Source organism: Sebastes umbrosus, chromosome 13 (genome assembly GCF_015220745.1).
Source record: "Sebastes umbrosus isolate fSebUmb1 chromosome 13, fSebUmb1.pri, whole genome shotgun sequence".
NCBI lineage: Eukaryota > Metazoa > Chordata > Actinopteri > Perciformes > Sebastidae > Sebastes > Sebastes umbrosus.
The window spans coordinates 21,628,729-21,650,441 of record NC_051281.1 but is presented as its reverse complement, the minus strand read 5'-3'; the positions used below and the strand labels follow the sequence as shown (position 1 = coordinate 21,650,441).

At 48.7% G+C, this 21,713-nt stretch overlaps 1 protein-coding gene across 2 annotated transcripts in view; it reads left to right on the top strand.

Moving 5' to 3' along the window:
* bcor (BCL6 corepressor) overlaps positions 1 to 21,713 on the top strand; it is a 39,050-nt gene that overhangs the window by 11,588 nt on the left and 5,749 nt on the right. The window contains exons 2-9 of one of the 2 annotated variants that reach the window (XM_037789255.1): positions 2,296 to 2,377; positions 2,635 to 5,790; positions 7,237 to 7,293; positions 7,786 to 7,948; positions 9,064 to 9,396; positions 10,761 to 11,045; positions 13,026 to 13,339; positions 14,811 to 15,104. In XM_037789255.1, the coding sequence (XP_037645183.1) occupies positions 2,375 to 2,377; positions 2,635 to 5,790; positions 7,237 to 7,293; positions 7,786 to 7,948; positions 9,064 to 9,396; positions 10,761 to 11,045; positions 13,026 to 13,339; positions 14,811 to 15,104 (4,605 nt within the window). In that variant the 5' untranslated portion in view covers positions 2,296 to 2,374. The remainder of the gene's footprint in view (positions 1 to 2,295; positions 2,378 to 2,634; positions 5,791 to 7,236; positions 7,294 to 7,785; positions 7,949 to 9,063; positions 9,397 to 10,760; positions 11,046 to 13,025; positions 13,340 to 14,810; positions 15,105 to 21,713) is intronic. The other variant, XM_037789256.1, reaches the window with a different exon arrangement.

Here is a 21,713-nt window from a genome sequence, read left to right as displayed (position 1 = left end):
TGTGTGATTTGCATAGACGCATCGCCTACACGTGGCTGTATACGCGCATTCTTATAGCTCCGCTGCACGCACACCGTTTCAGTTCCAGGACATGCGGATGTTGTTGAGGCAGGACTGGCCTTGGGGAGCTGTTGGGGGGATGGGAGCGCTGGGGCAGGGAGGAGCCATGCCGAGGGGCCCCGCAACAGGCTGATTAATGGGCCCCGGGTCACGGCAATAAAAGTGGCGTGCCAGCGGCGCGGCAGCGAGGCTCAGAGGCGTTTCTCTGCGATGATCGAGGAGCAGAGTCCCTCTGCTGCTCTCAGCACCGCCGAGCACATCAAGGCTTCACTTTTGCTATTTAAAGGCACTTCTCTCTCCCACCTCATTCCTGTACTGGCTCCCCTATAACCTTGCCCTACTATGCCTTGCAGAAATGTCCACTTCTAACGAGTCATCAATTCAAACTTGTTTCCTTTAAAGAAAAATCTGGCAAGTGGGAGCAATCATTTCACCTTTCCCGTTGTTGTTTTACCTATTTGAGGATTTTGAAACAGCCTTTTGAATTTAGCCAGAGCACTCTGTTAGTATTAAGATGCCACTTGATTCACTAAATATTTTATGAACACCAAATTTGTTTCTTTTTCCTCACTTGATTGTGACGTCCTTCACTCAGTAATACAGAAACAAATGTCACAGTTCTTAAAAAGTAGATTTTAAAGATGCACCGATCCGACTTTTTCAGTCCCGATACCGAGAGCGATATTTCGGTATCGGCAGATACTGAGTACCGATCCGATACCAGTGTTTAATTAATAAGCTGTATGCATGCCTCACTGTGTGGAAGTGACTGGGATCATTCTTTTATATGTAAGGCAACATCAGGCCCGACTTAAACATTGCTTTCCTAACTTTGTAAAACAAAATGTGACCAATAAATACATAGATATAAATTTAATTAATTGTTATTTATTATTAAAATATTTAATTGTACACCAGAAACTTGGTAAAAAATCTTCAAAATGAACAGGAATTACAATTCAAGTGTAAACCTTTTTAATGCAGCAACAAATTGGAAGTACGTCAAGTTTAGAGTGAGGTCTTGATCGATATACAGTATACATCAATAAAAGTCAACATGGTTCACTTTTGACATGTGTTTTGCTACTAACAGACAGCACAAATGCATTTGGTTTATCTACTTACCGAAAATTGTATTTAGTCCTGCAAGACCCGCCTTTGTGTCTTTATTCTAGTAAAGTTGTTAAATTCAGCCCCAATCAGCACCCAGCTGCTAAAAGCACAGATTTAATGTTAAAGACCAATTATTACATTTGCCATCTCCTTAAATTTTGCACTGATGAATAAATGATAAAAATCTTCTCGTGACTTATTTAATATCTCCTTAACATAAAATAACAGCTCCGTTACGCTTCAGTGCTTCAAATAAATTCAAATGTATACAAAACATCTGCAGATTAAAGGACATTTCACATATGAAGGGATCTTGGATGTTTTTTGCTTATTGTCATTTCTCTTCTGATTTAAAAAAAAAAAAAAAAAAAAAATTAAAGAAATACCATTTTCACCTCAGTTATCTTCATACCTGTCCTCGATGTTATTCCTTCTCAAACTGAATCGGAGGTTTATGATACATTTTACATAATTGTCTCTTTCTCTCGCGCATACTATACTTGTGCGTGTGTTCATTGGTGTGAGAGTTTGTTGATCTGTGGCTCTGTGTTGGCGGGCGGTAAATGGTCTCCCACTGAAGTGGTCTCTGATGTATAATCTTCCCTCGCTCCGCTGGCTGAGGCAGCCGAGAGAGTAGGTCAAAGAGGGCACAGAAAAACCAGTGTGTGGGGAACGTGACTGAATAGACGCAGCCCCACAATGCACGTCTAGCCCACAGGGTGGGCAGGATGGGGGTCAGGGGAGGGGGAGAGGAGGATGGGGGGGTGTTGACGGATGGGAGGGGAGGGGAGCCCACACAGTGCTTTCATCTCCACTGACTACTTCAGCGGAGTTGTGTGTGTGAGAGTGAAAAGAAGGCTGACCGTAGCTTACAATGCTGTTATCCATCTTTTCTTACCTTCTCCCTACTCCCTGTAAGGTCTACGTTGACCCAGAAATGAAAGCATGTTCAATACTTAATTTCTATATAATTTCTCTCATGGAGATTTTATAAACTGACATTTTTTTGCCCTGTCAATTTTCAGACAGAACTGTGGTTTGTCGGTCTGTGTGTGTGTGTGTGTGTGTGTGTGTGTGGCAGAGCCAAGACACTGACTGCTAACTGTTTGCTCATCTCCACAGGGCAACATCTGTTCGTGATGTCGATGCTGAGACACAAACCAACCTGGAACTAAGACAAGGGAACCACATCACACAAAACATGGCAAGTCCCCGTGCTCGTCCTAAGTACTGTTTACACTCATCTGTCACATTAGTCACTATTATCTGGAAATAAACATTTGGTCCGTTTCACTACGTGCATGCATGCAGCTAGGCTAGAACATTAAGCAATCTTTTTGTGTTCTCTTTTTAGCAGTAGTTGTTTATAGTTCATCCTTTTTAATGTCAAATTTTTCAAATTTTCTGATTTCTGTGATGATAGTCACATTTACTTCTATGGCATCCCTTTTTTGGCTGCAGGTGGATGCAAGGTTGACGCCCCTGGCAGCGATGGGGCTGGACCGAGGCACCCTGATGCATGATGGTCTTCGTCTCCATGGTGGCGTTGTATACCCAGGCATCAGAGCACTGCCGGCGGACAAGAGCCGAGAGACGCCCTCCCACACCCTCACTTATAACAGGGATGGTATCCCAGAGCTCATCTACAAGCCTGATGGCCCTATGGACAGTCGTAAGCCCACTAATGGATACCTGGGCCTCTACAAGGGCACCCCTCCAGGTCTCCACAAACCTGTGATGATTCCTGGAGCTGAAGGTCTAGGCTTGGATCGCAGACTAGGGCCTGGAGACAAGGCATCTGAACTGGGCCTGGCAGGCGCTGGTGGCAGCTACCTCCGCTTGCCGTGGCTCAGCCCCTACCCTGAAGCGAGCATGTATCCCTTCATGGACACATCCAAGTACGCTCTAAACATGTACAAAGCCTCCTTGCTCGGCCAACCCAACCCCTATCTTCCCCAGCACCTGGCCTACCCTTCTCTGTGTGCAGCCCAGGGGGGCAATGTTAACCATGCTTCTGCTGCCGAGAGGCTCTACTATATGCCCCACTATTCTCATTCCCCCATCTCTTCTCCCCTGGTGGCGCCCCCTATGAGGATCCCAGTCACAGTGGCCCCCACATCCCTGGTACACTGCCAGGACAAGGGGCTTGGTGGTGCGCCTCAGTATGCACAGCAGCTTCACCAACCTTCCCCTCACCCTCAACACCATCAGGCTGCTATAGAGAGGGACCGGTCCCCCAGCAGAAGCAGCAGACCAAGCAGACCTCCCTCTAGGAAGGGCCCTAGCAGCAACAATAACACCAGTAGCACTAACACTAGTGGCACCAATAGTGGGAATAATAATAGTCTGCCTGCTGATTCTTCTCCTCATGCATCTTCTCGCCTCCCCCAACCTCCCCCTCCTCCTCCTGCTCTCATTGACAATTCACTGGATTTACAAAGGCCAGTTGCTAGGATAGGACACCCACCCACCTCCTCCACTTCTTCAATATCTGATTCATCCTCATCCACGCAGTCCATTCCTCATCCATTCTCTGTAAGCAGCATGGCATCAGAGCAGCCCTCTCCCGCCCGGCCCAGCCCCCACAAATCTAGGCCAAGAGACGGGGCACCTGAGCACAGAAATGTAGGGGTTGAGAGGAGACCCAGCAGGTCACCCTCCAAACCCAATTTTGAGAGGCCAGCTCACCAACCCCAAGCAACCAAAGACTCAGCAGAGAAGCCCTTGGATTTGTCTGGAAGGATGCTGGAGTTTGGGTTGCCTCCCAACGGATTCCCAGTTAAGATGGACACTATAGCATCAGGCGCACGTTATGGACTGCCCCCTAGCCGAGAGCTCCTAAAGGAAAACCTGTCGCTCTCTCCTTCCTCCCACCCGCACTCTGTGGTCAGCAGCACTTCTTCAAAGGTCCCAGAAAGGCCAGAAATGATCAGCACTTTACACTCCTCTTGGGTTGTACCTAGCCCGTCTCCTTCCCGTACACAGCACACACCAGGCTTGCCCCCCTCCCCAAGGCCTAACACAGACCTGGGCCTTTCACAAGCCAAAGGCTCCTCGCCCTCTGTCATCAAACACAAGGGTCTGGAGAGAGTACTCCCTCAGCAACGTAGCTCATCCTGTCCAAGGATAGGGGAGCCCAACCATAATGTTTCATCCACTCAACACTCCTCTCTGGTCAGCACTAGGGCTCTGTCTCCCAAACCCAATGGTGAGTGGGTCAAACACAGCCCTAGCCATTCAGAACATCCGGGCCACCACAGAGAGGGAACAGAGAAGTCCTCCCAGACCACTAAAAGAGGTGAAACAACTCCAGAAGTGTCATCATACAAGAGGCCCTGTTTAGAGAATGGTCACACTCCTGGCCACCTTTACCTTCCTCAAAGTGACGCTTACCTGAACCACAGTTTGGCCTATGCCAATAGATACCTGCACTACCCCATCCCTGACGGCATGGCGCTACACTCCCTGCCAATTGCAGGGAAAGGCCCAGTCTACCCTCACCCAGTATTGCTGGGCAGCAACAGCCTTTACCCAACCCACTTGGCAGCAAAACACCCTTTACCCTACCACAACCTCCCAGCTGGTCCAGGAGGGGAATACCTCACTTATAACTCACAGGAGATGGCTCATCCCCTGATGCAGACTCACTCAGACAAGTTGGCAGAAAGGGGAGATGCAACTTTGAAGCCCCGGTGCCAGGAGAAATCCAGGGGAGCTGTCGAAGAATGCGGGGGCCACAGAGATCACAACTTTGGGAGAGAGATAGGCGAAGGAAGCCAGATTAAGTCTGACAGGGAAGCAGGAGCACAAGGACATGGTGGCAATCAAAGCAAAAACCCCTCTTCCTCTGTAACATCCAGAGAAAAGATTGTCTGCATTGACCTTGTACACTCAGACACAGATATTGAGTCTACCCCAACAGTCCACAAACAGCCCTCTGCTGAGACCAGCAGCAAGGTTAACCAAAATGAATGTTGTCATAGTAACCAAAATCTGACAAAGACTAAGTACGAGCCAAAACACCAACACCGCCTTTCCCATCCTTATCCGATCCACTCCGGACTCAGCCCCACCCTGAAGCCCAATCACACTGATAGACAGCCAGAAACTCCCTTTGGGAAACCAAAGGTTCTTCAGGACACGGGCTGTCTTGGGGTGACATCTAGCACATCCCCAACATCTCCAGGGCAGTTCGCCCAAGCAGAGGAGAGCCCGGAGGAACGGAGCCCCAGCCCAGACCCCGAAGACCAAGACCAGAGCACCTTGCGCTGTGCCCGCACATCTGGCGAGCGCAGCTCTGGTAAGGACAAAGGGGACAGAGACAGTCAAACTTTTCACTTCTCTCAGCACTGCACGGACGTGATGAAGGAGGGGAGCGCATGTGAGGGCGATACCGAAAAGGAAGACAGTATTGTTGACCTAGGGGAGTCTCAAGGAGAAGGGGATTATGACGACGAAGACGAGGATGGCATGACTTCACCTAGAGGCTCTCGTAGATCCAGTCTGGCCAAGAGGATCGCAAACTCCACAGGCTACGTTGGCGACCGCTTTAAATGTGTCACCACCGAGCTGTATGCTGACTCCAGCAAGCTGAGCCGCGAACAGAGAGCCCTGCAGGTAAGGCCATTAACACTTGTGTGTGTGTGTGTATAATACAGTACAGGGATATATTGGGCTCAAGTTGGTGGCGGGCTGGAGAGAGGTCATTATGACCAATGCTTCTGATGTGCAGACTTTTCAAACATACTTTCAGTTCTAACATCCACGCAGGAATAAAAAAAAAAAACCCAAGGGCCACTGTCTTTATTCCCTTGCTGCAATATTAAGAACTGCCTGTAGAACAAACCCTGCATGAAATTGGCATACTCCGCATTTACAACACAGCTCAGAATAATATTAATGCTGTCATGCTACTGTCCTGGCCATAGGCTTGACCTTCCCCTTAGTTTATCATTGTCTTAGAGAGCTGGTGCAAGGCCAGTTGAGGCCCTCTATCAGGGAGGCTAGTTCAAAGGTTAACCAGGGCTGCCGTCTCTGTATGTTGATTAGTGAGCAGTCATTGTAAAGGTTATTTCTGTGCGTGCGTGTTTTGTGTGTCCGTTACGTGCCTGTCCTTTGTGTGACTGCCTTGGGGCTAAAGCATGTGTTAGTGCTGACTGTGCTATAGAGCCATATACTGTAGTTTCAGAGCATGACTGTGGCAGCCTCACAGTTCACACTGCCTTTGGCTATGCTTAACCCCAAGGTTAGGGGCAGTGGAGGGCTTGCAGTGTGCTTAAAAACCAGCAGCTGCCCTCTTTGGGGTTCCTCTTGCATGCCCCCCCCACCCGCTAGTCGCTATCCTCCCCTAACCCTCCTCCCCCTGATGGCCTATGCTGCCCTGCCTGGTTGCTGTCCAAGGTCGTAATTCTCCTCACCCCATTGGCTAAAAGACCCTCTCTGCTAACACACATCACATTACATCTATAAACGCACAAGAACAGCAACGTCCCCTACACTTGGCCACCATCCCACTGTCATTCAGATACACACACAATGAGCTATTCAGCATAGCAACACAAACAAACCCTATGCTATATTATCCTCGGGCTTAGAGGCAGATATCTTAATAGGTTGCACATGTCTGTCTATGTTGTGAACGCGCCCTAGAAAACTGTGGTTTTGTCTGTGTCATGCTTGTCAATGCACAGCTGCAACACAAAGCTATCAAACGCTCTATTTCTGGACATGTAAAAAAAAACATTGGATGTGGAAGTCTGTTTGGGGGGGGGGAAATAAATGAGACCGCTAAAACTGAATTAGTGTTATCAATCATGCTTAAAATGAACATATTGTTTTGATTCTCTCTTTCAAAATTTGCCATTCATGCAGTTCAGAAATTATTTGATAGTTTTGGTGCAGTGTTAATTGACCTGTTCAGTCACTTTAATTTGATTGTGTTATTTTGTGGGATTGTGGCTGCCTATTGTGTGTAAAGAAACTTGTGGAGAAGCATAACATAAATTAAAAAAAAAGATGAAATGATGGACAGATATATTGAGCCCCCCCATTCTAATTGCTTAGATGGAAGTCATATCACGAGAGGGGAGTAATATAAGTCAACCTGCAGCTAACTGGGAGGTCAGTTCTTTACATTTCTTATCACATCTGCCTCTGATGGGCTCTGTCTCCTTTGTACTCTGTATCGCTGCACACTCCTTTTTCCCTCTCACTCCCTTCTTTCCTCTTTTTCATCTCCTCTCTCTGCCTCAGGGCTTAGATGTATATGTTTCCTAGCCATGTTTATGTTTCAGGAAGGGAGATGCCAGGATTTAAGCCCCAGAGCGCATGGACTCACAGTGGCTGCAGTAGTCTAATCTGTGTCTTGATGCCATGCTTGTGATTTATCTGTCTTACCTTTTTGTCCTGTGTGCGTTTTGTGTGTGTGGGTTTAATTTCTTTGGCATTTTTTCTTTGATTTTTTTAAAGACAATGTGATTTCTGACGCAATTTTTTGCTTCTGTAGCTGTTGAGGCCAGATTGAGGCTTAGAGAGGTGTGTGTGCGGCGTGGGCAGACGATGAGTGGGTTTCATGGGTTTTCTCTGCATTTGTGTGTGTGTGTGTGCGCACAGCGGGCGATGATGCGGTTCTCGGAGCTGGAGCTGAAGGAGAAGGAGGGCGGCGGTGGTGTGTGTGTGTCTGCCTCGGCAGCGGGACGGGAGCTGGCAGACGGCCAGCGCAGAGAGCGAGTGCTGGAACACTGCCAACACACCACCAGGCAGGGAGAGAGGGAGGGTGAGTAACCCAGCACCACACACACACACACACACACACACACAGACTCGTGATGCACGTACACACACACACATGCATCCACTCTGCAAATGAACACTCAGAAAGGAACACACAAACAATAGGTGCGCGTGCACACTCACATGCACTTGCAGCAAATGCTGAGGCAAGACCGGGTCACTCTAAAAAAAGACAAGCGCTTCCACACACAGACTCAACATACACACACACATGCGTGCACTCTTACACAAGCTAGGCAGCACAAGCGGGAGAGACGGAGAGGGGGAGTTTTATTTTCAAGAAGTCTTTTGTGCTTATCTGCGCGAAGAGACGATCGAGAGGGAGGGCAAGAGGAGGAGGAGGGCCAGAGATTGCGTGAGTGCGAGAGAGAGAGAGAGAGAGGAAGAGTGAAAGCGGGGGGAGAGTTAGTGGGTGAAAGCGGATGGGAGAGCGCAACGGAAAGAGAGAGGGGGGGAGGGATGGAGGGAGGGAGGAAGGGGAGAAGGGTTAGTTACGTTGGCTGGGAGCCCAGCTGTGTGTTGGAGCGAGGCCGCGGCTGACGTGTGAGCCTAATTATGGCATGGAGAGAGACAGAGAGAGAGAGAGGGAGTCGAGGAGGGGGGGTGGGGGGAGAGTCACGCTCAGTGTGAGAAGGGCGTGGTGCGGTCATGCCGTGGGGGAGGACAGAGAAAGCGGGGGTGGGGGGGGAGAGGGAGAGGGATGGGAGTCGCCGTGTGCAGCGAGTGCTCAGGATGTTTTCTTGCCTCTCCTGGCTGGAAGTGTGCGAGCGGCTGCACTGAACCGTCAGCCCGTTGGCTCGGCTCACATCAGATTAAAAAGTCTTTACCCCATCAAAGTTTTACTGCCTGTCTTTAAAGCAGAATAAAAGCTGGCTGCTGTTTAACTGGCATTCTCCCCTCTGTCAATCCCCCCACCCTGTCTCACCCCCGCCCCTTGTTTCCCTGCTCTCTGTCTGTCTGTCTGGTTTGCGGTCTGTCTGTCTGCATTCTCTCCCCTCTCCCTTTCATCTTCTGTTGCTTATTTTTGTCTCTGCCCCCCCCCCCCTTCCTCCTTCCTCCCTGCCCACGTTTCCATCCATCTGTCTCTGCTTTGCTCAGGTGTCCGGCCGGCGTACGCAAACAACAGAGTTCCAGTCCTCCAGAGGTGCGGGGGCCTGAATGAGCCTTTGTCCCCAGGGCATGGGGCTCGAGAGGGGGCCAGAGGTCCCTGCCATGGAGGGCTAAACGACGGAGCCAGGAAGGTGAAGAGGGAGTCGGAAGGAGGTTATTGTTTGCCCCCAACTTTGACACCGGCACAAGGGTACCCTGAGGAGAAGGCCAGCCCTGGCTTTGGACCCAGCAGGAAACGCCTCAAGGCTGAACAGGAGGACACGGAGTGGGAGGAAGAGGAGAGGGTGTCCCACCCAGAGAAGAGAGTCAAGATTTCTACGGGTGAGAATTTCTTGAACATGCATTGTCACTGACATGCCACTTCCATTTTCCTCAAATCCCCCCCGCCCCCCTCATCTGCTTTCTGTGCATCGCTCTAATTCTGCCCGTTCTTTCATCTTCATCCTGTGTTATGCTGAGCGCTGTCTCATCCCTTGTTCTTTTAAGAAAAATACGTTCTATTCCTTTTGTCGCTTCCTCCTTCCCAATCAATTCCACCTTATACTCGCTCCATCACCCCACCCCCCTCACCACACCCCCCTTTCCGCTCTTTCCCCCTTACCACTCTCTGTCCCATCTTTCGCTCTGTGTGGCAGCCAGCTCAGAGAAGTGTTTAATCCTGCCTTTGAGCGGAGTGCGAGAAAGAAGCGAGGAAGAGAGACAGCCATGCTCTCTCTCTCTCTCTCCCTCTCTCTCTCTTTCAGCTCTGCCGTTCCTCCGCTGCGCTTACCCACCCTCTTCAAAGCTGCTCTTTTCTTCTCTTTTCATCTCCTTTCTTTTTTCCCTCATCTGTTTGGGTTTCCTTTTTTTTTTCTGGCATGCCGTATCGTGCTCGCTCTCCCCGGCACTGGCAGACGAGTCAAATACCCGTCCCCCGTGAATTCCAAGGGGGAGAACTCTCCCTTTGCTTCTCCAATCTTTATTGCTTTGTGTCTCCGCCCGATTTCTTGACTTCTCTTCCCCTTTTTTACTTCTCAATCTGTCTGTTTTGTGTCCCGCTCCCTGCCTCTCTGCATTTGTGTTAAATGTAAGGCTTAGAGGGTTTTTTACAGGCCATAAGATTGTAATGATTAATGGCCTTTGTTCTTTGTGCTCAGTTGTCTGCAGGTCGGTAGGTATTTACATATAATAGTTTAGTGTGCTGCAGGAGGTGAGAGTCTTTGAAAGAGGGAAAACCTTTTATGTGCAATATGTCAACTCATAGACACTTTAAGCTTGCCCACAATGCATTGCTGAGTTTATCCATTTGGGGTTTTCAACACCTTTCTAGGCAATATTGGGGGCAGTGGTGGCCTAAAGGTTGGAGAAGCGAGCTTGAGATCAGAAGGTTGTCGGTTACAGGATAAATCTGGGTGGGGAAAGTGAAAAGCAGCGCTTGCCCCTCCCTCATTACCACCACTGAAGTGCCCTTGAGCAAGACACTTAACCCCAACCCCAACTTAACCCCAGCTGTTCAGTGACCAGCAGATCAGACTGTGGTTGTACTGGGCAGCTTCCAGGTGTGAATATGTGTGAATGTGATCAGGGCGTTCCTGAAAAAGAGAGCATTGCTCTCCGTGAACCTCCCCCTAAATAAAGGTAACAAAATATATATATAGTTGTATATGAGAGATGTCAACCAATGCAAATTCTGTGTTTATCTGCAGATGAGCGAGAGCAGGCCAGTCCGGATGAAGATGACGACGACGAGGTCCGGAAGCTCAAGGTCTGCATCGAGCTGAAGGGACTGCGACTCAGCAAGCCCGCTGCCGGCGCAGCCTCCCCCGACGGGCCCCTGATCAAACAGGAGAGGGTGTGGCCCCAGCCCCGGTTGGTAGTCCCGGCCCAGAGCATACGGGAACGCAAGATTAGGCCCTTCGAGCCAGAGGACAGAGCCACGGCGCACAGAGCCGAGATCAACAGGAAATGGGGCTGCGAGAAGCTACTTAATGGTAAGAATGAACCGGCAGCCGTGCAAACCGCCGCTGTATCTCTGAGTTCAGCTAGGGTAACGGAAATCTATCTTTGGCTCACGTTTCGCTTTCTTGTCGAGCGGTTTGACTTTGGGGGGATTTCCCGTGAGCCTTCTGGGAGGGGGCAGAGGAAATGAGGTAGAGAATACTTCCTCCTGCCAGAGGAAAGGCTGGGGAATCACAAACAGGACCTGAGGACTAGAAGCTAAAATGCTTGCCCCCGCCCCATGCCCCCCGTGGTTTTGGGCTTTTTGTTCTGCCGGTCTACAGCGGGCTCTGTGAGAACGATGAAAGTGCGAATGAGGGAAGTGGCTGGTGGAGATACGCGTGGGCAGGTGCAGTGTGACTAATGTGTGATCAATGATTTTTCTTTTTTCCCCTCAAGACCAGTTACAGGGAAAGGGAGGGCGGGGAATGTGTGTGTGTGTGTGTGTGTGTGTGTGTGTGTGGGGGTAGGGGGGGTGTAACTTATTGAAACTAGGGGTTTTCCCTTATTCAAGTGCCCAAGCCGAGACAGAGGGAGGCACAGACGTAGAGTGAATAAAAGAGCAGGAGAGAGATTAAAGGAAGTGAATAAAGCAGGGGAGATTTTGGTTTTCTTTCTTGCAGAAACCACAGGCCTTGATTGGCCACTGATTTCTGTCTTTCTTTCTTTTTTTTGCTTTCACCTTTTTTAGATAACATCACCCTGGCAACAGCCGTGTTTTTACGATGAATGTGGTTATTCCACTGTGCGTCTTGTCAGGGCTGTGGTCTTTCTTTTTTTCTTCCATTTTTTTTCCGGACTCCACTAATCGGACAAAACACATTCGTCTCTGTAAAGAATCTCATATTCTAAAAGGTTTCCTCTGCAACAAGGGGTTAAATAGACAGCGGCTGTATATGTAAGCATCAGCGAGATATATAATTCCACTTTCCTCCTCATCGGTTTCTCAGCCTAGGACGGATTTTAATGGACTGTTTATTGTAAAGGTTCTATTGTAACACAAATCAGACCTAGACCACATTCCTGAGTAGTTAGAAATGCTTTGCAATGATCCTTAGGAGGAAGCGCGTTTCCATTAAGCTATTAAACAGCATGTTGACATTGTGGTTTCAAGGGCAGGTTTTCATTTTTTCGCGTAAATATGTATTATAAGAGGCTGAAACTAGACAGTGCCACATTTGTTTAAGGAGATTACTCATAGCAGTGTCCTTGCTGCAGTGAATGAGTGCACAAGTTACTATGGGGGTGTTTTTATATCAGCCTGTGTGTGTGTGTGTGTGTTTTATTTTTTTAATTATTTTTTTTTCCTGAGCGAGCAAGGCATGCTGCGCTCCCAGACAGCTCTGTGCGCTCATTAATAAACCAACAGAGGGTGAGAGATGGCCTTGCAATACCTTCCCATCCTCCCCTTCCACTGAGCTCTCACACTATCAGCCGCTCACTCTCTCTCTCTCTCTTTCAGTTCAATTCAATTCAAATGGCTTTATTGGCATGACGTAACACTGTACATGTTGTCAAAGCATATTCAAATGATGAAAATTTACAATAATTACATTTCATTAACATCAATAAAATAAAATAAAAAAATAATTTTCAATCAATCAATTGGAACAACGATATAAACAGGAAACGAAGCAAATTAACAAACAATCAAACAACAACAAGGTGCAGACAGCTGTCCCTGTCCCTCAGTTGATGTCCCTGTCCCTCAGTTGATGTCTCTGTCCCTCAGTTGATGGCAGGCAGCAACATAGGCTGCTACCAGCTCACAGCTCTTAGTGTCCTCCCCCAGTAGGACTGATAATTTGTCTTCATCTGAGAGTTGTAGAAAACGTTTAGTTATTAAATTGATTCTTTTGAAATATATTTCCCTGATGATTTTATATTTCTCACGTTTGGTGAGGAAGTGTAGCTCTGTTACAGGCTCACTCAGTGTCACTCACTCTCTCTCTCTCTCTCTCCTCCTGCTCCAGGAGTAGCTGCTTCTCCCCTTCCCCCCGGCCAACTGAAGGACAGAGCGCACCCGTCGGGCCCCTTCTTAGGTGACCGTGGCCTCAAGGAGCCCAGGCGGGGCCCCCCTTCTCCGGCCCCAGAGCTGCCCGTGGGAGGCCCCCCTCCCATCAAGCCCCGTCGCCATAGTGACACGGACAAACCCAAGGGCAAGCGGCCGTGCAAGACCAAACACACCAGTCAGAGGGAGCGAGAGCGGGAGAAACGGAAAGAGGCCACACCTAACAGCCCGGGCCAGCGCTGTGTGGCTGATCTGGGAGCAGCTGAAGATGACAAGGTGAGTGCTGATAGGGTGTCTGGCCATGATACGGGCGTCTGGATGTTTGCAGCAGCGGAGTCTGTTTCAGTATGCTAGTCGGCGCCTCTGATTATGCAGCTGAGGGAGGGAGGGAGAGAGAGAGAGAGAGAGCGAGAGGAAGGAAGTATGTTTACAATGTTTAGAGGGCTGCTGGAGCTTTGACCTCCCCGTGCCCTTTATCGACTCCCTGCGGAGCGCCTGCGTGCATGTGTGTTTGTCTCTGGCCTTAATTGTCGGAACGTGTGTCATCGACGCCGTTTTGTGCGTGCCAAGGCTGCGAGTGTCTGTGTGTGTGTGTGTGTGTGTCGTGAGCATTCCTGACATAACAACAAAACCCCGGAGCAATTATACATCGCCTGAACACAAGGCTACGTATGCACACACTCCTCTCCCTCACTCACACACACACACACACAGCGAGGAATGTGGCAGCCACGGTCGAGTGTATGAAGCGCCCGAGTTCAAAAGAGGGGAAAAAAAATGAGCATGGGGAAAAATTGAGGGGGAAAAAAAAAGAAGGCTAGTTGTTTTCCGCCCAGCGCTGCTCTCCTCCCCTGCTCCTCCTCAGCCTGACAGCTGCTTCGACATGGAATTCCACTGAGAGGGCACGCACTTCACTCACACACACACTCACACACACACACACACACACACGCACACACACACACACACACACACAGAGACAGGCAACTCCCTAGCTCGTGTGTTGCGCTCCGAGGGCTCTGTTGTTTTAGCGGTTAAAGAAAAGTGGCGTGCCAACCTGCAGGGTTTGGGGCGTGAACAGTTGGTGCGCAAAGCTGTGTGTGTGTGTTTTTCAGTGATGCATAGTGTGTCTTCCATACACAATAATACATACATGAACATATATGTTGTTGTGAAAAATTCATCTATATTTTAAGATATATGTGCACCGTAAACAATTGCTGTTAATTTACAGCAGGATTTCAACAGTATTAACCTGTTATTGCTCAAAACAGTGTTCAACAAACCTGTTAAATTACACTCACAGGCTGTTTTTTAGTGTATAGTATACACAGACAGTATAATAATGTTAATTTTACAGTAACATAAAGGCAACCCTGCTGCCAGTTCTTTACTGTTACTTTACTGGGACATTCTTAACAGTGTGGGTAGTATATAAAAGAGTTATTATTGAAAAATCACGTGAAGGTAAGATTGCTTTTTGAGGAGAATAAACACCATTTTTATTGAAAATATTATTATTATTTAGGCCTTATAGTGACACAATGTCATATACTTTTACGAGTTTTGTATTTTCCACTTCATTATTTAAAAAAACACACAACTGCATCTCCTTCTCTGTGTGTTTAATCTTATCCATGTGCCCTTGAGTGTCCATGTGTGAATGTGTCCAATCTGCTATGTGGCAGTGGCTGTAACGCTCCCTCTCTCTCTCTCTCTCTCTCTCTCTCTCCTTCTCTCTCCTCAGCTGAGTGAGCAGCGTGGCGCTCCGAGGAAGGGAGCCGCCTCTCCTAATCATTATCCCTGCTCTCCAGTCAAGCCCTGCTCCCCCGCCGCGCTCTGTCCGCCCACCCTGCTGCCCCAGGCGGCGAACGGCAGAGCGGGCGGCGTCCCACCACCAGAGGCGGCGGCGTCGCTGCACCGGACCCCCCCTGCCGAGGCCCCCGCGGTGCGTCCGATCCCGCCGGAGGCTCGCCGGCTCATCGTGAACAAGAACGCCGGAGAGACTCTGCTCCAGAGAGCCGCACGGCTGGGCTACGAGGTAATAGGGCTTCGCTCAAAGTCATCCTCCCTCCTCATCTCTTTTCTCTCTTCACATTTTATACACAAATCTCCGCTCTCTCTCTCTTCTTAAATTGAGCTCATTTTCTCCCCCTACTTTGTTCCTGCCTGTGACTCTGGCAGACGCCGCACGGCTCTTTTTTTTTTTTTAAATTGTCTTTCTCCATCTGATTCTTCTCTTGTATCTGTCCTATTCTTCCTTTTTTCTAGCTCACTCTTTTGCTTTTTTTGCATCATTTCCTTCCATTTCACCCTTAATAGCGCTTCTTTCTCGCCATACTCCATCTTTCTTGCCTGCTACTCTCTCTTTCTCTCTCAGGTTTCCGCTCTCTCTCTCTCTCTCTCTCTCTCTCTCTCTCTCCCTCCCCCCCTCTTTCCTCTCAGCACTCTTTCTCTTCCTCTCTTTGTGACTCAGATTGTCGTTGGCACCCCTCCTCCTCCTCCTCCTCCTCCTCCTCCTCCTCTCCTCACACACACACGCACACTCCCCTCGCCTCCCCTCCTCTGCCTCGCTCCGCTCTCACATCTCATTAATTTTCCGTGAGGCGAAGTGTGACACACACTCACACACGCAGGCACACTCACACACACACACAAGCATGTGCGTGCGCAGACAGCATGAGGGATCGGTGGGATCATTATACGGAGACTGATGCTCGCTGCCTCTCTCTCTAGCATCGGGAGGGTTTTTTTTTTTTTTCCTTTCTTTGTGTGTAGCTGCCGATCGTTCGCTCCTAAACCAGATCCCTCTCGTTCTCCGCACATACAAGGAAGAATGAGACCGGTGTATAGTCTACTAAATCTCTCAACTCCCATTGCTCCGAAAGCTTTTAATTAAAGTTGGATGGCCCGCTGTCTCGCTCTCTCCCTCATCCCTCATCCCTCGTGTTTCTGTTTGCGAGCCTAAACGTTTCTCCCCACCCCCTTGTTGACAGATTTTACAAATTGATTTATTGATCCAAGTGGTTTTTATGCCACTTGAGCTGCAGATTGTCCACCTTGTCGCTCACTCGTCTTTGATGCTGTCTCTCTGAGTGAGTGTGTGTGTCTGTGTGTGTGTGTGTGTGTGTGTGTGTGTGTGTGTGTGTGTGTCTGTGTGTGCACATGATGATTTTTATCACCAGCAGAGGTATCTTCACAGAACTGTAAATAGGTGTGGGTATCTTTTGTTGCTCATTAACTGGTTGCTTTATGGTTGTGTGTGTTTGTTGTACACATTTATGATGATGAGGTGTGTGTGTGTGTGTCCGTGTGTGTGTGTGTGAGTCAGAGTGAGAGAGAGCAAGAGTGTGAATGAGAGGTAAGCACTGGGAGTATAATCGCGTTCTAATGGCCCTCTAATGTGCCGTGGTGACTGTGGTTAGCAGTGGCGGCGGCTGTTTTTCTCTCTCTCTCTCTCTCTCTCGCTCACACACACACACACACACACACACACACACGCGCGCGCGTGCGCGCGCACGCACAGGGTGCAGCGCAGCAGCAGCAGGGTTCAGTCAGCCATGCTGGAGAGAAGAAGCTGGCTCGTCTCTCTGATTTATGCGTCTCTCTCGAACGTTTTTTTCCCTCCCTCTCCTTTTTTTTTTTCATACCCCCTTCGCATTTTTTCCCTTCCTGCGCTCTCCGCGTGTGGAGAGGGGAGGAGGGAGGAGAAAACCTGAGACTACACAAACAAGGCGCTGACCGCTGCGCAAACAACACCCCCGCCTTCCCCTCCACCTCCCTGCCTTTCTTTCTCTCCCTCTCTCTCTCGCTCTCTCTCAGGAAGCTCGTCTCTCACTGCCTGTGTGTGATAAGCCTGGGGCAGACCCCTGGGGCTCACACACATATATACACACACACACACACACACACACACACACAAGGACGTGCGCAGAGAGACACACCAATTTATGCATACCGCCCCACACACACACACACACACACACACACACACTTGCATACAAGCCTGTAGACGCACAGAGCGCTTGTCTCACGCTGGTGTTTCAGCGCCGCGAGCTCTGGGCTTATCACACACAGGCAGAGAGATATGAGGGCCTGAGAGACAGAGGCACGCACACACACACACAGCTCACATGCTGATTATGAGTGCGCACACACACACACACACAGAGACACACACACACACAGCTCACATGCTGATTACGAGCACACACACAGACACACACACATACACACACAGACACACACACACACACACACACACACAGAAATACGCACAGAGAAACACCCGTTATGACCCAATAAGCACATGCACAGGCATCCTGACGTGTTCTTCTCCATATGCTGCACACAGCGACGGCTCTCCGCTCTCGCTGCTGTCGCCCACAGACACAGACCTGCACATGCAAATTCAGAATCACACACACACTCATACAGAGAAACAGCGGTTGTTACCCTGTAAGCGCACACACACACACACACACACACAGGAGTCCTTTTTCGTGTACAGACCTGCACATGCAGAATCACCTCATGCACACATGCATGTAATTTAACACACGCACTACTCTGCGCTGTATTCCCGATGCCCGGCCGACACTGTGCATATTTCATGTTCGTTTAGTTTTGCGATCCGTGCCTCTGCACATGAAAGCCCACTCTCTCTTTCTTCCTCCCCTCCCTCACTCCCCTTTTTATTCTCTCGCTCTCCCTCGTCTGCCTCGCTCTCTGAGCATTTGAAATGGTAATGAGGAGAGATTCTGCGGATGTCTTCATCCCTCTTCCCCCTCGTGCCGGGGCCCCTCAGCTCTGCCCATTGAAAGCTCAGATAAAGGTGCAATCTGTCATTTATTCTCCTCAGATGAATCACTTCTGATTTTCCCCTCTCAAATCCATGTATGATCCAAGCAAAGAGGGAAAACTAGATTGCATTTTAAGTGCCCAGTCAGACCAGCATCTATGATCGCAAAACGTTGGCCCAAAATCACAGCAATTAGTGGACTTTTCAAGTTCAACTTTAGTGAACTTTGTCTCGCAAATGTTTGCGCCTTTTTGAAAACAGTCTTGACAGTGCCGACCTTTGAGGGAAACAGAAAACAGACGAAGAAAGCTATCATATTAGTCATATTAGTCAACTTGATACACGTTACTCTGCTCTGCTCTCCATAACAGAAATACGTTGTGTTGTGCAGTCAGTCGAGACACAGTGGGTGAGACCAATATATTTACTTCAAATAACCATTTTAACTTATTATCCAGTCAGCGAACGAGCTATCTAGTTTTCTAACTGGTTGTCGTGGTGCGATGTTAATGGGTTTTTTTCTCACCAGCCGGGTGGGGCAAGTGGGTCAGAAATTCTACTTGCCCAAAGTCACTATTTACTTATTAATTGTTTTATTTATTAATTAGCAGTTATCAAATAACAACAAAGACTCAAGTTAATTGTCATGTTGAATCTTTATTTAAGTTAATTAACTTGAGGCAAACTGCGCAATACATAGTTGGAGTTACGCCATCCGACTAAACTCCTGTTTTGAGAATAATTGAAATGCTCGCTTGCGCTTCAGCTCATAAACATTGTCTTTACCCTCCGCCCATTTTCCCGCGAGTGCCCAATCGGGACTGCGCATATGCAATTATCAACAGAGATGAGAAGGAAGCGAGAAGGCTCACTCTTTAGCTAGCCTACTTCCATCATCTGCTCCAGAAAAAAACAGTGGGTTTAATTATTTTTCACCTCTTGCACAATGGGGCAAGTGAGTTGCCTGATTTACTAGCCCGACATGGCATTTTACTTTCCCCGAGCAAGTGGGCAATCCTTATTGTTGAACCCTGGTTGTGAGCTAACTGTTTAGCTTGGTGATCTATTTTGGCTGGCTGGTGCCATCATGTTAGCATCAGGCTAGTTACTGTAATGTGTAGCATGTTAGCAGTCAGCTCGGCAACTTGCCCCATGAGTAGTCACTTCGTCACCAAGCTTTGGGCAACTCGTATTCACAAGGACGTTTGTATGAATTTCGCAGTGCTGCTTTCTGGTATGATCAGACACCAGAGCTATCAGCGACTGTTGTTACCCCCCCACAGGAAGTGCACCGGGCTTTTGAGCAAATTTTCGTAGTGGCCAAATCATGGATGTATAAAGAGAACTGGGTACAGCGTCGGAGGCGGGCGCCCGTTCAATCCTATTAAAGTTGCTCTGTGGTGCATGAAGCCAAAATGGCTCGATTGCCGACTGATAAAGTACCCGGATCATCCGGCGATCTTCCGCATCCAATGGGCCCATAGAGCAGGCGCACTAGCGTTTCCTTTAACTCCGCCTCCCAGCCCGGGGTCCAGCCGTGGTCTTGGTCTCATTCACATGAACGGAGTAAGGGAAATAACTCTGGATTTGGCTATTAGTGCATTTTACAACTTTTAGGACCTAATGATTTAAATAAATGATATTCAAGTGTTCATACTGGGAAGTTGATTTACCTCAAAAATAATTATCCTCTGAGTTACAGATGTCTCTTTCCCAATCTAAGTTAATGGGAAAAAAGTATTTTTGGGCCCATTGGCATCACGTGACAGACATGGAAGTTGTAGTACCGCTGCTTGGCCACCAAGAAAATGTGCTCTTTGCTCTTCCTGGGGGCTTGGGCCAAATGATGGAATTACAACTTCCGGATCCGTCACGTGATGCCATTGGGCCCAAAAAATACTTTTTCCCATAGACTTACATCGGTAAAGAGATGTCTGTAGCCGGCCTCCAACGCTGTATCCAGTTCTCTTTATACATCCATAGTTTTATCCTTTGGTTTGTAAGTAGCTGATGAGCGTTAATATGCAGAGCAGGTTATTGGTTGAGCCCGGAGGCATTTATTGTGAACGAATATTATATATAAAAACGAGCGATTATTCTTTTTTTTTTCTTTTTTTTTTCTTTTCTTCAGTTAGCGAATAGCACGCGTCTGTGTGTCAGTGTGAGATTAATTAACTCTATCTGAGCTCATTCTTGGGCTTCCTCTGTTACCCCAGCAGTCATTCAGCAGCAGGCTGGCTCTTATACACACAGTCTCTCACATCCACACAAACATCCACACGCTTCACTTGTCTAGGCACGCACCCTCCTTCAACTGCTTAGACTTTTGGCTCTTCATCGCACAGGCAAAGCCACTCATGCATCACCTGCACATGTAATACACACGCACACATCTGTTGTATTTTAGGAGCAAACAAGGCAGCGCTGCAAGGGGTTAAATGTCTGAGTGATGCATTGATTGCAGGCGAGCGCAGGGAAGCATTCTAGAGAGGGAGATTAGAGGACGGAGGGAAAAGAGCGAGAGAGAGGAGGAGGAGAAGGGGGGGGAGTGGTGTCTCATTTTACTGCGGAGGAGTGTGTGTGTGTGTGTGTGTGTGTGTGTGTGTGGCGGGAAGCCGGGGCTCTCGTGCTAAGCTCCTCGCTCTCTCCCAGCGATATTAAACACGGCTTCGGAGGTTTAGCGCTGCGCCTCCTCCACAGCCACACACACACACACACACACACACACTCACACACTTAGGCAAGCTGCATATCGACACTCTCTACCCGTCAGTCTCTCCAACACTTGCTCTCATTCACTCACACAGGCAGACACACACATGCACGCACACACAGAGAGCGAGTGGAATCCCCCAGAGGGGAGCTTCGGCGCAGCGCTCCTGAATCTCTCTCCAGCAGGCAAACAGAGTGTTGGCAGCGAGTGAAAACCAGTTGGAGCGCTGTCCCACTCCCCCCCACTCGTTTCTCTTTTTTTTTTTGTTTTTCCTCTCTCGCACTTTTTCTTGCTCACTTCTTTTCTCTTGATCCCGCTTTCCACTCCCCCTCCTTTCCTCCTTTTCCTCATTGTCTCCTTCCTCCCCGGCTCGGCCGTCTCCCCAGCTTCGCACTACCACTTCCACCCACTACACCCCACCCTTTCATCACTTGTTATTATCAGCTGCAGCCCAGAGGACAGCCCCGGCAGATTTCATCCACAGATTCATTAATCTGTCATCTGTTGGGGTGTTGCCGCTCACTTCTCCCGTTCTTCCGCCCTCCTCTAGCCCTCTCTTCTTATCCCTCTGTCAGCCTGATTTCTCTCCATCGCCTGCCTTTCCTTCTCTCTTCCCTCTTCCTCCCTCCATCCGCCCTGCGCTGAAAGAGAGAGAGAGTGAGAGAGAGAGAGAGATAAATACTTGGACTAGACGGCAGGCTAGAATTAGCATAGAAATGGAAGTTTGGAGTCATTCCCCAGGTTCAGATGAGCAGCTTTCCTCCCCTCGGCACAGGACTGTTAGCAGGACGGAGTATGAGTGTGTCTGGATGCATCAGTCTTGCATTCACACATATATATATATATATATATATATATATATATATATAAATGTATATAACATAAAATACATTAAAATTAGGTATTTTCTGTTTATTTTTCTGCAAATGCTTCTGCCCAGTCCCACACTAAGTTGCATATCCACACCGATACAAACACATACCCACGGTGTCGAAACACACACTTGTTTGACTCGGACAGGCTCCGAATCAACACATTTGCTGGACCGCTCCCTATCTCTCCGTCTCCTCTCCGTTTGGTAGCCGCAGACGCCGCTCCAGTCCAATAAAAACCAGTCTGACTACTTAGTGCTGGAT